We start from the raw sequence: 21,810 nt of genomic DNA, 5'->3' as shown, positions 1-21,810 counted from the left end.
AAAAATATCTCTCCTTACTTGAAGCTTAGTCAATCTACAAAATCTATCATAGCATTGAGAGGTCCTCTATGTACACCCCAGCCCAATTTACAAAAGCATACATAAAATCGGATTCGATTGTTTAGTTCAACTGCTCAACATCATTAAAAGCACTCCAATTGGTTTCCTTCCAGAGAGTCTAAAACAAGCACAAGGGAGCAGCCCTCTAGGCTTTTTTCTGTTTCTTCCCCATGAGAGAACCATGCCCACCCAAGGACCTTATTTATATTATAGACTTAAAGAAAAATTCCTAGGCAAGCAAAAAGCTTCTAAAAGCAAGACCAAACAATATAGAAAGGAAATATGTCTCAACTTCCAACAATAAAAAGTTCATAAAATACTCAAAGGTCTAGTTTGCACCCTAAGACATCTCCACTAACTCTAACTAGAAAGTGAACCAAAGTCCTACAAAATAGAAGATCTAAAACAGCAATTGCATAAAGGTCTACTTAATTTAGGGGCTAGTTTGCATCCCAAGATGTCTCTGCTAACTTAAACTAGAAAATGAACAAAACTCCTAGAAAATAAATAGTCTAAGACAGAAACTCCTTGAGAAAATTCCAGTTAAGAAAACTTTCTAATGGCAAAAGAGAAACTAAGACGAGTAAGCCTATCATCTAAATTCCTTAAAGAAAACCACGTGGAGCTCAATCCTATTCCAACTCTGAATTTAAGTTGGAACACCAGCATATATCATTTGTCCTTTAATTCATTTCAATGAAGCGGGTTATTTATCAAAAGAAATTGATAGAGTATAAGGTTAAAAAAGCCACATTATACGCCTGACTTACAACAATTAGATTAAAGTGTTCCAACTTCCAAACCCTTTTTCTTGAATTTATGTCATTCATATTATTGTTTATTGGTTCATAATGGTTAGGAAAAGGAACATCTAGCACACAAATAAAAAACTTAGGGAGACAAAAAAAAAAGGGGGATTTGGAAAAAAAACCTTTGGCAGAAATTATTAGACCTTTGTTTAAGGTAACACACATTTTATTAAAACCTCCAACTTCTCGTTTTCTTTTCTAAGTATGGTGGTGGGTGGAGGGATTGGCACAGAGAGGAGAGAGGTCGTTCTGAGTTTAGGAATGCTTTAACTAGTGATGTTGGTTGCCTTCATCCAAGTTTGCCAGGGTCTTCCATTCTTATTTAACTTTGTAGTAAACTGCTGTAACATTTAATAATCCAATCAACTTAGATTCATTTAGAGTTCTTAAACAAAAAGTTACTAGGTGACATACTCTAGGACACACCCACCCAATGGTTCCCCCTGTGTAAAGAAATCAAACATTGATCAATTTTTTATGTGGATGGGTCTTGGTTATTAAACCAAGCGCTGATAACCCCCTCTAACAGGAGGCCCACCCAAAAGGTAGACTCTATAAAGTTCAAAAGCTAACGCATAGTCGATATTCACTGCCTGCTTTCTCCCAGACAGAAACCAAACCACATTCAAATTCCTCCTTAAGCACCATGTATACATGCATTCTCCTAACCCTTCCCAACTCCAAAAGTCATTCCTGATCTGGCATAGAAATTCCCATAAATAATCATGAAGGGAATCCTCTACAATTTTAGAGACACGTAAGACCAGGCTCCCACCAATCTAAACTCAACAACTCATCTAAGCATCACAACTCAATGCTTTTGGCTCTCATTGCAGGAGGACAAAAAACTTCTCTGCATCTCACTTTCTAAGACAATGATATTCCTAGCAACCACACGATCATTATTAAGATTTAACAAAAGAAAAAAAGAAATAAAAAATAAAGAAAGAAAAGGAGGTTTAACCACAATCCACTTCCCTGCTCAATCATTAGGTTCCCACATAGAGCATATCCATAGCACATATCATATCCTCCTAAAACTGGAAACAGATATCTGATCATTCGGTTAAAGAATTAAATTTTGGAGTATTTATGATGTCACTTGTGCATGCTTATATTTCATTTAGCACATCAATACTTCATGCACTTCAACCTGACGTGTGCACCTTTCAATCAAATAATAACACCTATATTAAACAAGGCTAATAAACCATAATGCTGTAATGAACACAACAGGTTTGCAAAGATTCCAATAGAGTGAATCACTAGTCAATATTAAATTCATTCACATGGCACGCTTATAGAAGCAACCAAAAGACAAGGACCATATGGTATCACCACATCCAGGGTCTTCATATCCACCTGGTCCTGTCAACGGCAGATGCACCAGCCTGGCCAGCAAGTTGACGTTTCCAAGCATAAGCAACAACAGCACCATCTGGACAAACCAAAGGCATATGCAAGCCCCAAGAATTGCTTCGTGACCGAAGAGATTCATTGAGAACCCCAGAATCTTCCAGTTGCTTTCCTAGCAAAAGTAAGGAAGTAAATTTATGAATGCTAACAAACACTCCAACAAGAAAACAAGATTCACCTATATGCCATGATGTAGTCTACTTTCTACGAGTAATCATCACAATCCAATTTCAACGCAAAATCAGAAAAGGCAAATGGCTACAAGCATGATAAACATATAGATGGCACAATCATTCTATACAATCTTGACTGGCATCAAGGACCTGATGGCATGATGATTGGCACTACTGAAAATTCAACAACCTTTACCCTCTTAAAGATGCATTCATTTATGAATTCCAAACATTTTGCCTTCACAGTCATCCTTCTCTTCAATCTCAACCTCATCATTCAGTTAGAAATCTAACTGTGTGAGTATTTTTCTTAACCATTGCTAAATAATGGGATTTTTAAAAATGTAGAGAGGCATTCTTCGGTGCTGGGTATTTGGTATCTCCTCATCAATCCACTCCTGGATTTAACTTATCAAAAAAGAAAAAAATCAATCTACTCCCAGCTTTACTACATATATGAGATATTCAATAATAGTCCTAGATATCATAAATTCATTTCTTCTTAAGCATCATTCCACATTCCAACAAAGCAGTTACATGTGATGAGGTTTTGTCAAGCCCATCACTGGAAAACACATACACCACAACACCTGTTCTGCTACACGCCTGTTCAGTTCATTCATAGTTAACAGAAAAGGTTAAGTGCTCACCACCAATCCTTAAATATTCAAAATTCAACTGTACTTCTACAACTATTCCATTTTTATTTTTATTTTTTTGATGAATATGCTTCTATAACTATTCTTGAGATACTTGCTTCCATCATAATGCCCTTTATTATACATCCCGACTTTCGATGATCCTTTCATTCTAAAACCCCATTGTGTCATCTATATATTTTTTTTTTTTGATAAGTAAACGCACAGAAAAATATATTAGAATAAAGAGCGCCTTGAGGCTAACCCAAAGCATACAGGGGGTTTACAAGAGGCACCAAAAAGCAGGAACAAAAAGGAGAGGGGATAAAAAAGATCACCAACCCTCAACTAGAACCCAACCAATCAAAAAAGTTGATTAAAGGAAGAGGGCCTTCATCTACAATCAACTTAGTCCAAAACCAAAAATTACATACAAAAGAATTTTTCATCCTATGAATCGAAAGCTCCTCATTTTCAAAAGCAATTTTATTTCTTTCCTTCCAAACCGCCCAAAAAAGACATAAGGGAGTTGTCATCCATACCTTACTACGCTTCTTGCCCAAGTTGATACTACGCCAACCAAGAAGGGTATCTCTAACTGAATAAGGAAGGACCCACATTAAGCCAAAAAGAACAAACAATAACTCCCATAAAACTCTTGCCTTGGTGCAATGAATTAGAATATGATCAATAGACTCTTCTTCCACACAACAAAGGAAGCATCTATTAGCTAAAGTCCACCCCCTCTTTTTAAGTTGATCCAAAGTTAACACCTTACCCCAAGAGGCTTCCCAAGCAAAAAAACCCACTTTAGTAGGAACACAAGGGCTCCAAATGATGCTCTTTGGAAAATGAATAGCACTTCTTGAATCTAGAGCACTATAAAGAGATTTGACAGAAAAAATCCCGTCCTTAGTCTCTTTTTACAGCACCCTATCTTCCAAATTAGGATTAAGCTTCCTTGTATTGTCACAAGAAACCTCTCCACCTCCTCCACCTCCCAATCATTAAAAGGCCTAGAGAACCTAGGACTCCAAACCTCTTCCTTTCCCGATGAGTCCCACAACTCCACTAACCAAGCCTCTTTAGAAACCGCTAAGGCATACAAAGAGGGGAAAGAATCACAAAGAGCAAAGTTCCCACACCATTTGTCTTTCCAAAATTTCACTGTTCTTCCATCCCCCACAAAAAATACAACTTTGTTTTGCAAAAGAGACCCTTCCTTCCTAATTTCCTTCCAAAATCCTACACCAAACCCCTTCCTCACTTCCCTAGTACACCATCCCCCTTCTTCCTCCCAAACTTCCTACTAATAACATGCTTCCAAAGAGTTTCTCTTTCATTCGCAAAGCTTTGATTATCTTCATTTTATTTCTGTCATTGACCCCTCGAACATTCCAAGATAAGATCTTAATCTTTATTTAGAACACGAAACTCTATCCCCTCCTCCTATGTCTGAACCATTCTCCTTGCTCACCCCATCATAATTAATCAAACATTCTAACTTTTTTAATTCTCGTTCAAACCTTGTAGTCCCTGGAATTCCCCTTTTCTTGCCTTGATCTCTTCTGTTTTTCAGTCTTTGAAGCATTTTTAGGATTTCCCCTTCAACACCTTTTGTCGAAAATCCCAAAGATTTGTTAAACTTCGCCAGACAACTATCATCCCAACTACTCCCAGACCTTTCCTACAATGGCTCATCAAGCGTAGGCCTTTCAACTTCTCCCCCTACTCCGATCTTGACCAAGGACTTTTCCCCCTTTGTCTCCATCACCCACGAACTACCAGCAGCCAAAATAACACTCAACGAAGCCTGAAAACTAACTCCTTCGATGGTGTCTAACCTTCCCAAGCCAAAGGATTCCCCCAACACCAAAGCCTGATCATACCCAAAGGAAGGAGTAGAAAATAAGATATCCCAGACCCCCACAAGGTTAGAGGGAGAGGAATCGTACCTGGATGCCTCGACTACCAACGCTTCATCAGTAATCTTCGCTCTAACATTCACCATGAGTGACTCTGATTCCCTCATAGCCCCTTCAATAAAGCAAACGAGCCCCTTATCCTCTCTATCTTGAACATATGAAGCCTCCTCTGGTGTGGTGCCCTAGCTTCGGTCTCAACAAACACAGAAGAGTTAAGAACCCTTTCTCCCTTTAATCCCATTTCTCCAAGCCCAAAGCCCAACCTGAATAGCTCCTCACAGCCCAACCTGAATAGCTCCTCACAGCCCACTAAAGAGCCCTTGAGCAAGAAGGGCCTCTCCTCACAGCCCACCAAACAGCCTTTTAAAAGAAAAGGCCTTGGCTCTCTTTCCGACCCTTGCAGTTGGGCATCCACGAGAACAGGCCCACAACTAACTTCCCCAAACCCAACTCTGTTCTAGACCTCCAAAAGAATAGGCCCATTTTTAATCTCCTCAGGCCTGATAAATTGCCCACCCAATCTGTTAACACCCCCTACACCTTGACCCCTATTCACTAGGCTTCTTTCCCCAACAACCACCTCAATGTCAATCCCACTGCAGAGGAATCAAAGGAAAAGCCTGCAACACTCTTTGAAAAGCTTCCAAAGGACAACACATCTTGTACTCTAGTCTACACCTTGGCCTGAAACTCCTTTTCCAACAAGCTTCCACTGCACGCGACACGTGGTCTTCCTCCAGCTTCATCTTCGTCCGCTAAAACACCTTCCCCAAGAAGTCTTCCCGCCGGCACCACCTGAGAAAACCAAGGCGGGGTTCCCACCATAGTTGAATGGAGAAACTCCCCAACCCAACCACAATCTGAACAGAGGTAGGTAAATCCCTACCAACCAACTTCGCTAAAATTCTAGCCCATTGCAACTCTGCCATAGAAGTCGTATTCTCATCCTCTGCAATGAAACCTCCACAACCATCTCTTATCAATTTAAACACCTCGCGGATCCAAAGATGAAGAGGGAGACCCACCACCCACACCCAAGCTTCATTAGCCATAGCTCCATTACAAAAGCACCCCACATCCGAGTTCTATTATTCCAAAAATAAAACATTGTCTTTAACTCTCCTCTTGCCTCTGGCTAGGACTCGCTCAGCCTCACTTAACAACTCGAACTCAAAAAGTAGAAGTCCTCTTCCCAACACAGCTATGTTCAAACTCCCTTCGAGGAGCCAATTATGATAAGCCCAACTCTTTAGAAAATCTAACTCAGCTATGTTCAAACTCCCCAGCTCCAACCAAAATTTGTCTCCTAACCTACCCGTTTTCGATTTTGCAACATCCGCAAAAGTCCTTGGTTCCATCTTCTTTTCCTTCCTAAGCACCTCAAGGGATAGAGAATCCTTTAAACCTCCAGAGGGAACCACCCTAGTCTCGCTCAACTTCTCCGCCAATATATTCCATCCTCCAATCAACCCTTTCCCTTCTAGAAAAATTAGACAAAATCTTTTCGCCTCTAGGTCACAAACAGAGCAAAGCAGAAATCTACCCGCCTTGTTTGAGCGACACTCCAGCCTATACTTTCTTCCCCACTCCTCCCAAACAAGGGACCAACCTCTATCGTCACTCCCTCTACAGCAAGCCTCAACTCCATCCAACAAACTAATAAGGCTTGCATCCCCAAATCTGATCCAGGAAGTTAGTCCTCTGCATTTCTCCCAAATGCACCCTCTCAACTTCCCTCCTACTTTGTCAACCCAAAGCTCAAAAGATTTGGACTCCACAGCAAAACATCTTCTTCCCCCCTAAGGCCCTCCTTCATCTCAGAACCTCCCCATTGTATCATCTATATAGAGAGCTAATCTCATGCTTTAAGCCACAACAAAGGATTGTGAGGTTTTTCATGTCTTCATTCTCACTAAATCAAGGGTTTCTTCATTAAATTTGAAAATTTGTGTACATAAAGTTTCAGTATTGAAGGTTCTCAATGCTCAATTTGCAAATGTGAAAAGTTCTATTAGTATCATATGAATTATGGTATGGACTTGAAATAATTGGTAAGAAAGAAACAGATGCCTAGACACTATTGACCTTTTTTGACCTTTAGCGATCCAAAACCACAAATTTGGAAAAAAAAAAAAAAAATGTCAACAATTAATTGTTCCAAACTAAATTCAAATAAAACCAACATTAAGAAAACCCCAAATCTAGAATCAAATAAAGAAAAATGAGAGCAAATATCAAAAACACAACAACACAGCGAATGTGGCGACAACACCAGGAGGTTATTTAGGGCCAACATTAAAGAGAAGTTTTTGGAGAAACAGTTTTTAAAAACAAATGTGTTTTCTGAGCCATTATTATTTCTTTGTTCCTGAACACACCCTAACACCCAAAAATAACAAATTCAAACAAGAACTTGTTATACCATTAGTCTTTTCTTAGTTTCCAAACACACTCTAACAACACAAAATCACAAATTCAAACAAATGCTAGATGTTCTAAATTAAATTGAATACAATCAACACTAAGAAAACCTAAACCTAGAAGTTAATCTACACTACTTATAAAAGTGTAAATTGTTCATTGACTTTTTTCTCTAAAATACTATTGTTATATAGATTATTATTGTTCATATTCCATTTATTTTCTATTTTCTATTTTATTATTCTTTTTCCATTCTTTGACTATAATAGTAATAATAATTCTAAATTATTTAATTTGCAATGTTAAGGGACATTTTATTGTATCAACTTGATTTCCTTTTATGTTATTTCCTTATAAAAAGATGAAGAACCCAACAAAAAGACATTTATTACAACTGCAAACAAAGCAAACCCTAATTGATTTGGGTTTGCACTCTATCCTACAGCACTTAAATATGAAGCAGACTCAAACTCAGGGCTTCTAGTTCATAGCCAAAAGTCACTACCATTGAGCCACCCCAAGGGCTACACCATTTTTCATATTAATTCTAAATCCTTTAATTTGCAACTAGTTCCTTCAATTTTACTCCATTTAATCCTTTTTCATTGTTTGGCAATGACTTCTATTTCTTCTTTACTTTTTCATCAAAAATAAACTAATTCATTTCTTTTTTTTTTAATTCATCATTCCTTTTCTGTTCTTTGAATACAGCAATAATATTAATTCTAAATCCTTGAATTCTATTGAATATTTCATTTTATTAATTTACTTCCTTTACATTTTTTTTGACAAGCAAAGATCACACACACACACATTAATAGTGCCTAACAAAAGGGCACACAAAAGCATGCATAGTGTGTAACAAAGGCACCAAAAGGCCAACCAAAGCAAAGGCATAAACAAAAAACAATTCTTAGTGCACACTGCATCACCCATCCTATCCCAAATATTGCATAAATTAGTTGTCACAACATAACTGCTTTCAAACAGTGAAAGAGGACCAACAAATCCTTATTCTTCTTTGCTCAAATAGCACCAATTCAAGATTCATCATCCCCTCCTTTTAACCTAATCCAATGTCAATATCCTTCCCCAAGTAGGTTTCTAAGCAAAAAAAACAACATTCACTAGGATCCAAGTGTTCCCAATCATACTTGCAGGGAATGCCTCTAATCATTCATTAGATAAGGGGGAATAGAGAAATTCGATTAAGAAATTGTCACATTTCAAGAGTTCAACCAAATCATCTTATCCTCTATATAACTACAAGTTGTGTCAACAATCTTCTGAATAAGGCCTCCACCCTTCTAGTTCTCAATCATGGATTTATCTTGAGAACCTAGGATTCCAACATCCAACTTCCCTTTCGTGCTCCCACAACTCAATTACCCATGCATCTTATGCAATGGCTATTGAGAATAGATTGAGGAAAGCCACACCCAAGGATTCATCACCACATCACTTATCCATCCAAAACTTCGCTCTCCACCCGTTTTCCACCCTAAAAACTGTTTTACTCTTAAATTCCTCTCATCCACTTTTGATGGTCTTCCATAGTCTCACCCCATAACCTTCCCTCACTCTTCTAGAGTAACATCACCCCCCCACCACCACAACTTTTCTTTTTCTCCTCATGTTTGAAGACATATAATTGTTGTATTTTTATGTCACAAACCGTATCACGTATCATAAGATACACTTTAAAATAAGATACAAATCATCATATATATCAACTTTCATAAAAATATGTATCGTATCGTTGTATCATGTTATGTATCATAAGTTTTTAACAACTATGAATCTAACAATTTCAAACAAAGAACAAATAAAAAATAAATAAAAATAGAAAAAAAAATTCATTTTGGATATCTGTATACAGACAATTGCACAAGTGTTCCTATGCAGCTTCTAGAGCTTGTTTGATGTTTATAGAAGAAAATCACAAAGGGCAATAAAAAACCTAGAAATACGTAGTATCATATATCAATCATCCCTTTTCTTAATCAAGGAGGGAATGTCCTGAAGATTGGCCATCTTAAGAGATCTTTGGAAGGTTTCCAAAAACAAGCTTCCACCATGTTTCATCATCACTACCATATTCTCAGGTTCCAAAGACACCTTAACAATGGCGAGTCACAAATTCGAAACACACCCTAACAATCCAAAATCACAAATTCGAAGAAACAAAAAAAAAAAAAAAAATGCTATTTCCAACTGATTGCTTCAAACTAAATTCAAATAAAACCAACAACACGAAAAACCTAACCCTACATGCAAAAAGTACTGGATATCAATGCCATAGAAAATGAACAATCTGAACATGCATAAACTTCAAAATGATTTTCATTATCCAATTCATTTCCACATTTTTCCAGGCAAAGCAATCAACACAGTACGACATTCCTTCTCATGTCTTTCCTTTCTCTGTTACTTTCCGAGCCCTAAACCTAGATGTAAATTGGGCAAAAGAGAAAGAACAATCAGAAAACCCGAAAAGTAACAGAGAACACTTCCTCATTGAATGAAGAATCTTTGGAAATTTGATATCCCTCCCCGTTTTCTTCCATTCCATTTTAATTCGGAGATTCAAATGGGGAACAAGACACCCAAAAGCTAGAATCAAACAGAGAAAAGGGAGAGAAAAACCTAGAAACTCAAAAAGTACTGAGTCCGCAGTAGATTTATACACATACATACCAATAGTGCGAAGATCTTGGAGGTGTTGGCGCATGGAGGAGTCTTCTTTGAGGAAGAGATGGAGCGGCTTGGTGGTCTGGTGGGGCTGTGCGGAGACGAAGAGGGCCTCCAGGAGCCGGTCAGCGCCAAGGCGGACGTCGGCGATGAGGCGAGCGGCTTGGGCCAAGCGGTCCATCGCCAGCGCCACCTGCTTCGGCGGAGCCTCCGCCGTCGACTCCGCCGAGGTTGGGTTGCGGGCCGCCTGAGTTTGCTGCTGCTGCTGCATCTCCGTTTCCCCACGCTTTCCGTGGGCTTCCCAACTTTTATTGGGCCACCATCTGGGAAAAACATTTTATTTTATTTTCTAACTAATTTAGCAAGCCGTTGGAAAATACCTTTTGAAAACGTTTTTGAAAAAATTATTAAAAATATATTTGTTAATCATTTTTAAGAATAAAATTATATTTAGAAAATCAAATGTAAAAAACAATTTTATCTATTTATTTTTCAAGAAGATTCAGATATTCTATTAAAAATGACTCAAAATATCTAAAATTCTCTTTAAAACATTATATATATTTCATAACAAATTCTCAAAAAATTATTTTCCATAAAAGTTTGTCAAATATATTTACGGACAATTGTGTTTTCAACCCATATAGGCTTAATAATTAAGGTAAGGCGACCACCATAATTGATTATAAAGATATAAAATAGTAATTGACAAAAAAACTCACTTGACTCATTTTTGTCTTTATTCTACCACTCTTCACATGCCACTATTTTTTCTTATTTAACTATTTTTTTATTTTTCTTTATTTTTTTTAAACTCTTTTTATAAATAATTGAAAAATCAATATTATTTTTTATTTTTAAATTATAAATAAACAAAAATTATATTAATGATTCAAATACTATTGTGGAAAATACTTTCTAAAAAAATATTAATTTAAATAAATAAAAATTACCTTTAACATTTATTTTTATCTTTTACATTTTAGAAGTAAATAATTTAATGATTAAAATACTATTTAAAATAAATATATTCATTATTTTAATTTTTTTTATACTAAAAAGTATTTTAAAGTTTTTTTTTTTTTACTATTATAAAATAAAAAGTTTAATTTTTTTTTTTAATCTTCTTTCTTCCTTATTTTAATAACTTTTTTAACATGATTTTTAGTAATAAGTTATATGAAATGTTACAAATTTGTTTATTAAGGATTTTTTTTAATGATTTGAATTAATTGAAAAGTTATTAAAATAAGAAAAAGAAAAAGAAAGAAAGAGGATGAATGAAGAGTTTTTATTTTAAGTACTCAATTAAAATGTTTTCATATGACCAAAAAAAATTATTCAAGTTGGTTCCACTATTAAATAGGTGAGAGAAGGGCAAAAGAGTAAAAAAAAAAGAATGAGAAAGATGAGGTGATTGGTTAGTTTTTCATTTAATAGTCAAGGATATTTTAGGGATTTTTTAAAGACAATATCCTTACTCTTAATTTCCACTATTTCATTTGGTGTTGGGCTTAAATATGAAATTTATATGAATCATACATTAATTTTTGGGTCCAATTAGGCCCAAAACACAATTTTCCCATGTATTTATTAGTTTAAAAACTAATTTTTGAGTAAAAAGACTATTTTGTGTTCTAAAAAATAAATAAATAAATAAATTTTTTTTATAATAGTTTTCAAATAAGACCTTTGTTTTTAATGAGAAAGCCATTGAAGAATTACAAATTCTTATAAAATAAGATCGTTATAAACTAAATATTACACGAAAAGTAGGTGGTGCAATCAAATAATGATCCTTTTATTTGTCCTTTTATTATTTTTTTTTTGCTTTGTCTCATAGTATGATGATCCAACATTTTTTTCATAATGCAATCAAACTACTTTTGAATAGTAGGCGATGCACTCTTCTAGGATCATAATCTTCATAGAAGGACTTAAAAGCTTGCATGAAGATTATGATGAACTTTCAATTTGTCTAATAATAATTTATAAGCAACTTGCCCTACCTTCTTAAAAGCTTCAATGGAAGCATCATATCTTAGATTCGATCCCCTTTAAACCGTTATCTTGGAACCAATCCCCTTTTTAACTATTTTGCAACTAATCTTCCTTCGTATTTTTGGAGTAAGTTTGAGTAGAACCTTATTGCCAACTTGAAACTTAAGTAGTATTTGACCTTACTTGTATACTTTTTTTATTTGTTTTGAAGAGTTCTCAAAGCTTTACTTAGCCTCTTCAAGCAACTCTTGTTGAGATCTAGTAAACTAATAAGTTGCATGTTTGTCCTACAAGTTTGCTACTTAGTCATCTCTAAAGGTGTTTGGTTGTTACCCCATGACTACCTTAAAAGGACTCTCCCCTAGTGTTGAGATCTCGTAGAGTTTAAACTAAGCTAAGCTAAGAAAATCAACATAATTTTTGTAAATGGTTGTCATGTAGTGTCTCAACACTCCTTCAATCAATTTGTCTATTAGTCTATGATTAACTATTGAAAATTTCAACTCTAACCAAACTAAAATCTCCCTTTAAATGGGTGTCTTTGTCATTGACATTGTCTTAAGTCGATCCAAAATGTTTGATCATATTGCTAAAATATAGCTTAGTTGCCCGCTTGTTACAACAAGCATATAGTGTAACAATGAAGATTGAATATTTTGAAAAACATCTATGAAATTTTATTTGTCATATCAAAACCAAATTTATAACATAATTCAACTATGTTAAAATAACTTTTACTTGATTAAAAGTTGTTTTTAATAAAAGTTACGATAGTATAACGATTTTAGGTATCGTCTACTAGGATAATGATAGCAATTTTGGGCATCATCCACTAGAATGATGAATGTGTTTGACAATCAAGTAGAATAGAAGAAAAAAGACATGATAATTAATTTACAATAATATTCTTTTAACACAATTTAGTAATATATATAATAATGTTAAAATACATACTCACATTTTAAGATATGAAATTTTTTAAAAGAAGAAAAAAAATCTTATTATTTTGTTAAATAAAAAATGTGATTAAAATGGAGTATAAAAAAAAATCTTAGGTGTGTAGAAATGAAAAAGATATGTAGTTAATTATACAAGAAGTCAAAAATCTATATATTTATGAATATGTATAGTAAAATAAATGTTGTTCAATGGAAGTACAGATAAATAAACTAAAATATAAAAGGTATAGATGAATAGGGTGTGGTACAAATAAATAAGACTTGAAGGTGTATATCTAATGCTACGGGATTGATGATGTCGTTTATGATATTTATGAAAAAAAAATAGGGAAAAATGGGAATTAATGGCCAAAATAGCCTTATACCCAAACATAATATCAAAGTTGGCCTTTAGGCCAAAGTAATGTTCAAAATAACCTTTCTTTCTACGTAAGCAGAGCCAGCAATTGTTTTATATATATATTTTTTTTAACTTTCTCCTTTCTTCATCCCCGATTGGCTTTTTCTGTTGTCATTTTTTGTAACTTTCCCCCTTTGCTTCATCCCGTATCCAGAGGTCATCTTCAAGCCCTAACCCCACCAGTGGGCCAGAGACGTTTTTGGAGCTGCAATTAAGGTTGGTTTTGATTTATGCATGAGAAATATTTTTGGGTTACAGGTGTTGTGCTTCGTTGCATGAGAAGAATTTTTGAGAATTTTTTTTGGGTTACAGTTTTTTTGAGAAATATGCAAAATGTTGTTGCCTTCAACTTTGCCTTTAACAAAAGTTTGGTGTTTTTTATTTTATTTTTTATTATCATTATTATTTTTTTATTATGATTCCAAGATATGTGAAAACTAACCTATGCTATGAAAATAAAAAAAATAAAAAAAATCCTCTTTTGATTCCTCAAAGTGGCAACTCGATCTCTGTCAGAATCCCTCTACTGCTCTCAAAATCTACGCGTGTCCCCTCCGGAAAAAACTCCCTTCCGTTTGAAAAGCGTGTTCTATTGTTCACTGCAAGACCAAAAAAAAAGCTACTTCTTTATTTAAAAGCAATCAGAAAAGATTGGGTGAAGTATAACCTTTGGATCATGATGCGAAAAATGAGGAGAAAAAGAGTTATTTTTAAAAAATTTAAAAGCACAGTTGATAAATTGGATTATGCTGGATGTAAAATTTCCTTCCAACAGGAAGCTGCAACCAAATTTTCACTGAATAAAACCAATTCCCATCCACCATTTAAAAATGTATGATCTGCATCAAGAAGACCAATTCTAGAGAGAATGTTTGAAATAGTTCCCTTTCCGCAATTTGTTGCTTTGATAAAATAGGTTTCAAAGGCATCATTTTGACAAATACCCATCCTCCGGTGTTCCCCCACCCCTTACCCCCCGTTGCACAGGCACAAGAAAAGATATCATGTATTTCCTTTATCTTGACAAGGACATACCTCAATCCAGCAAAAGATGTTATCCATTCACTATGCAACTCATAGACATTTCATTTTTAGAGACATTCCTTCTTTTAAATGAATAACTCAACATACAATCCAACTTGCCTCTAGAACTGTTTGTAGACATCTTTTCCTCAACAAAAGCTTGACGCCCACCAATTGTAATGGGTGAAGCCTGAAACATCGAAGAAACAGAGTTCTAACAAAAATCAGGAAAATATCAAATAATTAGACAAAGTAAGCCAATGACAACATGAAGCCAAAGAGAAACAGCTAATGAATCAATATCACACTAAAAACCTTGATGTAAAATAATCCAACCAAATCAGACTCAATAATGTGATTCAAAATGGTTTACAAAGAAAATAAATGTTGTTTTATCATCAGAAATGTCAATAAGGAGAGTAACAAAATAAATAAAAAATAAGCAACTATTGATCTCAAGGCATAAATGTATTTCCAATTCACAGTTCATTTAGTTGACAGAAAATTGGCAAGAGGGCAATTGAACTGAACCATCAGACTCCTTTTATGGGGAGAATTAGCATCCAATATTGTTCAATTTTAATATTTATTTGGTTTATTATTGTATTTTATGAATCATTGACCATAAAATATTATTTTTTACTTGAATAAATATTATTTTCTTATGTAATAACCTTTTGTTATTATTTATGTGAAGGCAATTATGACTGATTCCATAGTAGAAGTGTTATGTTATTGGAATGGAACAATTTTGAGGACAAAAAAGGATTTGAGATATATTTGAAATAATGTAGAGATTGAGCCTATAGATGTGCCCATTCATACGACCTTTGTGGAGTTGTTGAAGATGATATATGATATCATTGGTGTTGACAGAGACTATCAGTTAGTCTTGAAATGTCGACATCCAACTGAAATGAACAATTTTCAATCATTAATGGTGAGAAATGATCGGACAGTTGCACGTATGCTACTGGTGCCATCGAAGTATGGAATGTCTTCAGTTCAATTATTCATAGAGCAAACTCTCAACCACTATCATTTGAGTAATGAAATGGGTCATTTGACACAATTATCAACAGGTGATACCGATGTTGATGACGAAAATGAAAAAGATGAAGAAGATGATAGAGATGATGCAATCGACACAAATGAGATTCATTTACCTAATGATGATGAAAATTGTTGTCAAAGAGAAAATATTGATTTGGTGATGGTCCAACAAGTTGTGAAATGTGAAAGCACAAGATTTGTGAACCTTGAAGTTGGTGATAGGTCTAATAATCATGAGGTTGAGTTTAAGGTTGAAAACACATCACTAGTTGCCTCTCCACATGGCACCCAATTTAATATCTCTAATGACAACCTAAAGGAAACATTTGCACTCGTTTCATACTATATGCCACCTACACTACAATTTTTAAATATGGACGAGGCAATTAATTATGTTGTAAGTGATTGGACTCCATGGAAAAAGCCAACTTTCGGAAATGTTGTTGGGGAGTTATCAATTGGCCAAATATTTCCCTCAAAATCAGATTTGCAACATGCTGTGAAGATGTTTTCCATAAAAGTGCACCAAGAGTTTACTGTTTATAAATCAAATGCAAGTGTGTTAGTTCTTCAATGTAAAAAAGCACCAGAGTGCCAATGACGACTAAGGGCAATGATAATGAAAGATATAGGTATGTTTAGAATCACTAAGTACAAAGGTCCTCATACATGTGTCAATCCATGTATTAATCAAGACCATTCACAGTTGGATTCTAGCTTTGTATCTGAGTATATTGAAACATTCATGAAGGTAGAAATGACCATTACAATTGCTGCAATTCAAGTTGTTGTTGCGGAACAATTTGGTTACCAAATTTCTTATCAAAAAGCAATGAAGGCAAAAAAGAAAGCAATGACTCGATTATTTGGTGATTGGTATAAGTCTTATGCAGAGTTGCCTCGTTTCTTCCTTGCCTTGGAGCAGTCAAATCCTGGATGCATTATGTATTCCAAAATGGTTCCTGGAAACAACCCAAATGAAGAAAATTTTCAGCGTGTTTTTTGGGCATTCGCTCCATCTATTAAAGGGTTTGCTCACTGTCGACCAGTTCTTAGTATTGATGGGACACATTTGTATGGAAAATATAAAGGGACTTTGTTGATTGCTATGGGATGTGATGGTAATAACCAATTGTTTTCACTTGCATTTGCCATTACAGAAGGAGAGAATACAGATAGTTGGAGTTGGTTTTTGGCATGTATCAGAGTTGGAGTAACACAAAGGAAAGGGTTGTGTCTGATATATGATTGTCATCCTGGCATTATAGCTGCTGTCAATGAAACATATTCGGGATGGACTAAGCCAGATGCTTGTCATAGATTTTACATGCGCCATTTAGCGAGTAACTTCAACACAAAGTTCAAAGATAAGACTTCAAAGGATCTCATGTGTAGGGTTGCTATGGAGAATAAAGTTAAAAAATTATTTCTCACATGGATACAATTAGCCGGATAAATGTTAAGGCTAGAAATTGGGTGGAGCAAATTCCTCTTGAAAAATGGGTACTCTCACATGATGGTGGGCGAAGATATGAGATTATGACAACTAACATGTCTGAAGTTTTTAATGGTGTCCTTAAGGGTGCTCATAACTTACCAATAACAACTTTAGTCCAGTTAACTTTCTATTGGGTTGATAGTTACTTCACAGTCAGGCAGGAGCATGGTGCTAGTCGGCTCGCTTCAGGTGAAGAATTCATTCCACATATTGACGCCAAGATAAAGGCTAAAGTTGTTAAGGCGGGTGCACATGAGGTTCTTTTGTATGATCATGTTGCGGGACGTTTTCATGTTAAAACTAGACACTCTGTTGGAAGCAGTAATAGAAAACCTCGCACATATCATGTTACCCTTCAAACGGGGTCTTGCACATGTAACAAAACACTTTTGTTAGGATTCCCATGTTCGCACATTCTTGTTGCTTGTCATTGTCAAGCTATTGATTTTCGACAATTTGTACAAGGTTATTACACCACACATGCTTACCTATCAACATGGGCTCCCTTGTTTTATCTCATATTTGATGAGTTGGAGTGACCTCAATACAATGGACCGATAATTATGCCTTCAGACTCAATGAAATGGCTAACTTCTGGTCGACCAAAATCAAGTAGTTTGCATAATGAGATGGATGCAAGGGAAACTAGAACTCCACAAACATGTGGACTTTGCAAGCAATCGGGTCACACTCGACGTTCTTGTCCTAATAGAGAAATCAATAATAGGAGGAGTTGATGTACTTCATGAACATCTTATTGTACTGTTTTTTTTTTTTTTTAATTTACTAGTATTGACCTTAATCATTTTAAGATATGTGTAGAAACTATCTTATTGAACATCTTATTGACATTTGTTTGTTTGAAATTATTATTTTTTGTCAATTCATTCTTATTTTGCTTATATCAGGTTACATGAAAAAAATATTAATCTCTATTATTTAGGGGATATGCTGTTCAAAATTTTAAAATTTTAATAATGAAATTAATGTTGTTAGAAATTGTTGTTTTTTGTCAATTCATTCATATTTTACTTATATCAGGTTACATTGAAAAATTTTGAATCTCTACTGTTTAGGGGAAATGCTGTTCAAATTTTTACAATTTTAATAATGAAATTCAAGTTGTTAGATATTGTTGTTTCTTGTCAATTCATTCATATTTTGTTTATATCATGTATTGATGTACATGCGGACATAGATACTCCGTTGTTTCGTGCTCGTCCTGACCTTGAGGATACATATGTGCTTACTCTTCAGCATCGACATCGATCATCCACCATTCGTGTTGATCCAAGCATGGGTAGCGTTTTGACTTACCGACACAGGATACGTCGAGAGTGGGTTTTGGATGATCGTGTTCGGCTATACATTATACAGTTAGGATTTTATGTCTTTCATCGAGTGAGTCATGTTAAAGTTGATTGGCCTTTGATTACTGCACTAGTAGAGAGATGGCGCCCAGAGACGCACACATTCCACATGCCAATTGGTAAGATGACCATATTACAGGACGTAGCCATCTTATCTGGATTATGTGTACATGGTCATCCTGTCATTGGTTCTACAGATATTGATTGGCATGCACTTTGTGAGGAGTTATTTGGTGTTCGACCGACAGAGACTCATATTCGTGGAGCATCCCTTACAGTTTGTTTTATTACTACCAATTTCTCCCACTTACCACCAGGGGTTGTAGATGAGGTCATGTTACAGCGCCATGCTAGAGCTTATATTTTATTGTTAGTTGGTGGTTCATTATTTCCAGATAAGAAGGGGGTTTATATCCAATTAGCAATTCTACTCATGTTAAGAGATTTTGGTGAGACTGCATAGTATAGTTGGGGGAGTGCGACACTAGCACATTTTTATCGAGAGTTATGTCAAGCTAGCTTAGATAGTGCAGAATCTATTGCAGGACCATTACATTTGTTGCAGGTATAACTACAAGTCTTATTAATTATGTAATTTTGTCATAATTATATGCATTTAAACATAATTTTATTTCATTTTTAGCTATGGTCATGGGAGCGATTACATGTGGGTCGTCCTAGCAAATCACTTCCCCATGCACCAGTGCCTGTAGATGACAGATTCCCACCAGATGCACTAGGGGGTAGGTGGAGAGTTCCCTTATCTCATACAAACACTCCTCATCATGTGTTGGTCACATACAAAGATGAGTTTGATAGACAACGATCTGATTAGGTTTGGGCTAAATATTAGTATTCTTTAACAAGATTATTAATATTAATAATATAATTTAAACTTTATTGAATGCATACTAAGATTTGAATATATCAGGTATTATGGTAACCTTACACAGATGATATACTAGCGTTGCTTCCAGACATTTGTTTAGCTGATCAGGATATTTGGTGGACGATGTCACTACTTTTTTTTTTTTATATTGTTGAGTGGCATCGTCCTGAGCGTGTGTTGCAACAATTTGGACTCATACAGGGTATTCCTTCGACACTCCCTATAGATTTTGACCTTCACTTCATAGATCGACGAGGTCGACCTCAATTTGATTGGAGGTTGTATCACGAGCACTACGTGGCATTATGGGAGGCTAGGGGGGACCACATTGTCACTGTGGAGCCTATAGAGCCTCATATGGACTACCATGCTCTGTACATGACATGGTATCGTTATATTACACGTCGTTTTATTACACCCATGGATGATTTTGGACCTATGCGGTACCAGACTACTGCCTTATCTGCACACTTATTGGTTTGTATCACTTTAATATTATGTACATATTGTGTACAATATTTATTCCAACAAATAATTATATATCATTTTATGCGACAGATTGAGACTATGACATCTATCATATCTCGAGGAGGTCATGCATTGGAGGACTCTGATAGTGATGCTTATCGCATTGGTATTGTTGATGTTATTCGTATGGCCACTGATGTTATGTGCATTATTCGGGAGGATTATCGTCTCCCACATGTAGAGCATGGAGGAGGTAGGTCACCAACTCAATCGACAGTTGCTCGACCACCACTTGTTCGAGGTCGATTAACATCTCGAGGGAGAGGTAGATATAGTAGTTGTCAGCCCATCACATCATCAGTATCAACATCATTACAACCCCCTACCTTTTTATCCTCATGATTAGTACAGTCACCCATCTATTTAGATGTACCATCAGTGCAACACCTTACTTATTTAGACCTACCATCAGTGCAACCCTTTACCTCTTTAGACCCACCATCAGTACAACTTCCTATTTCTTTAGACTTATCTCCAGTTCAAGCTCCTACTTCTTTAGACCTACCATCAGCCCAATTCCTTACCTCTTCAGACCCATCATCAGTACAACCCCCTTCATCTTTAGACCTAACTCCATTACAACCTCCTACCTCTTCAGACCCACCATCAGTGCAAATTGACACATCTACTCAACTAGATTTAACGCCAGCCATTCCGAGGAGTAGGCGGGGCCTACGTCGACCTAGATTGCTACTTCCACCACCACCTCTATTTCCAGCCCTAGCCCCATCATAGACAGATGTTCTTCATGTGTCACATGCAGTACCTGCTATAGTTAGAGATGAGCGCCCAAAAAGGAAGAGAGTACCAGTTACACATAGGTTCTCTCTTTATGGAGGCATGTGAGATTATATATGTTTTTTATTTTCCACTGTATTAATGTTTAGTGGATATTTTTTGTGACTTTAATTAAACTATTAAAAATTACATTTTGTAGTAGACTTTTTGTAATTAATTTCATTAACTAATTTTGTAAAAAAATCTATATATGACAACTATAACTTAAGAGTATACTATTATTTCGATAAAGATAAATTTGTCATAATACAAATAAATTAATATCTTAAAAAACAACAAATTATATATTTTAAATTAATAAATTATACAATTTTATATATTATTTATATGTTATATAAATTTATTATTTTAAGATTATTAATTTATTAATAAATTAAACATTCATTTATAATATTTTCTATTTATTAATTTATGTTTGTTGAAGTAATACTAGATTTTTAAGTTTAAATATAAATAATTTATTATTAAAGTATATATTTTTAATTTCAATAATAAATTGTAATTTAATAGTTTTTAATTAAATTTGAAAGTAAAAAAAATAAATTATAATTGAAATCTCAATTATCAACTACGGTTTAAAAGTATACTATTATTTCGATAAAGATAAATTTATTATAATACAAATAAATTAATATATTAAAAAACAACAAATTAAATATCTTAAATTAATAAATTATACAATTTTATATATTATTTGTATGTTATATAAGTTTATTATTTTAAGATTATTAATTTATTAATAAATAAAATATTCATTTATAATATCTTCTATTTATTAATTTATGTTTGTTGAAGTAATACTAGATTTTTAAATTTAAATATAAATAATTTATTATTTAAGTATATTTTTAAATTTTAATCATAAATTGTAATTTAATAATTTTTAATTAAATTTTAAAATTTTAAAAAATTATCTAAAGCCGTCGGCTTTCACTAAAATGACGATTTTTTTTAATGACATGACGCCTACATGGCACCAAAGAGGTCAATTTGAACATAAGTTTCAAAAAGTGGTTAGATGTTACAATTTTTTTTTATTTTAAATAAGCCATTTTGACCTAAAACTCGAAAAATGGGTTATGACTCACTAATTTGGGAAAAATATAAAAAAATAAAACTCTCAAATTTTATAAATAGGTTTTACCTTCATTCATGTAA

General features: G+C 34.6%; 1 protein-coding gene across 6 annotated transcripts in view; it reads right to left on the bottom strand.

Annotated features, from left to right (window-relative positions):
- Positions 1 to 10,433, bottom strand: part of LOC117920474 (mediator of RNA polymerase II transcription subunit 27) — a 29,014-nt gene extending 18,581 nt beyond the window's left edge. For all 6 annotated transcript variants that reach the window (XR_004652250.1, XR_004652249.1, XM_034838029.1 and 3 more), the window contains exons 1-2: positions 10,140 to 10,433; positions 2,232 to 2,397 (exon numbers count right to left, since the gene is read on the bottom strand). Coding sequence is in view for 4 of the 6 variants with exons in the window: in XM_034838029.1 (XP_034693920.1) it covers positions 2,232 to 2,397; positions 10,140 to 10,404 (431 nt within the window). In the remaining 2 variants the exon portion in view is untranslated. The remainder of the gene's footprint in view (positions 1 to 2,231; positions 2,398 to 10,139) is intronic.
- Between the last annotated feature and the right edge of the window lie 11,377 nt (positions 10,434 to 21,810).

Source organism: Vitis riparia, chromosome 8 (genome assembly GCF_004353265.1).
Source record: "Vitis riparia cultivar Riparia Gloire de Montpellier isolate 1030 chromosome 8, EGFV_Vit.rip_1.0, whole genome shotgun sequence".
In the NCBI taxonomy this organism is placed as follows: domain Eukaryota; kingdom Viridiplantae; phylum Streptophyta; class Magnoliopsida; order Vitales; family Vitaceae; genus Vitis; species Vitis riparia.
Note: the sequence above shows the minus strand (reverse complement) of the source record. Positions and strands in the feature narration are given on the sequence as shown.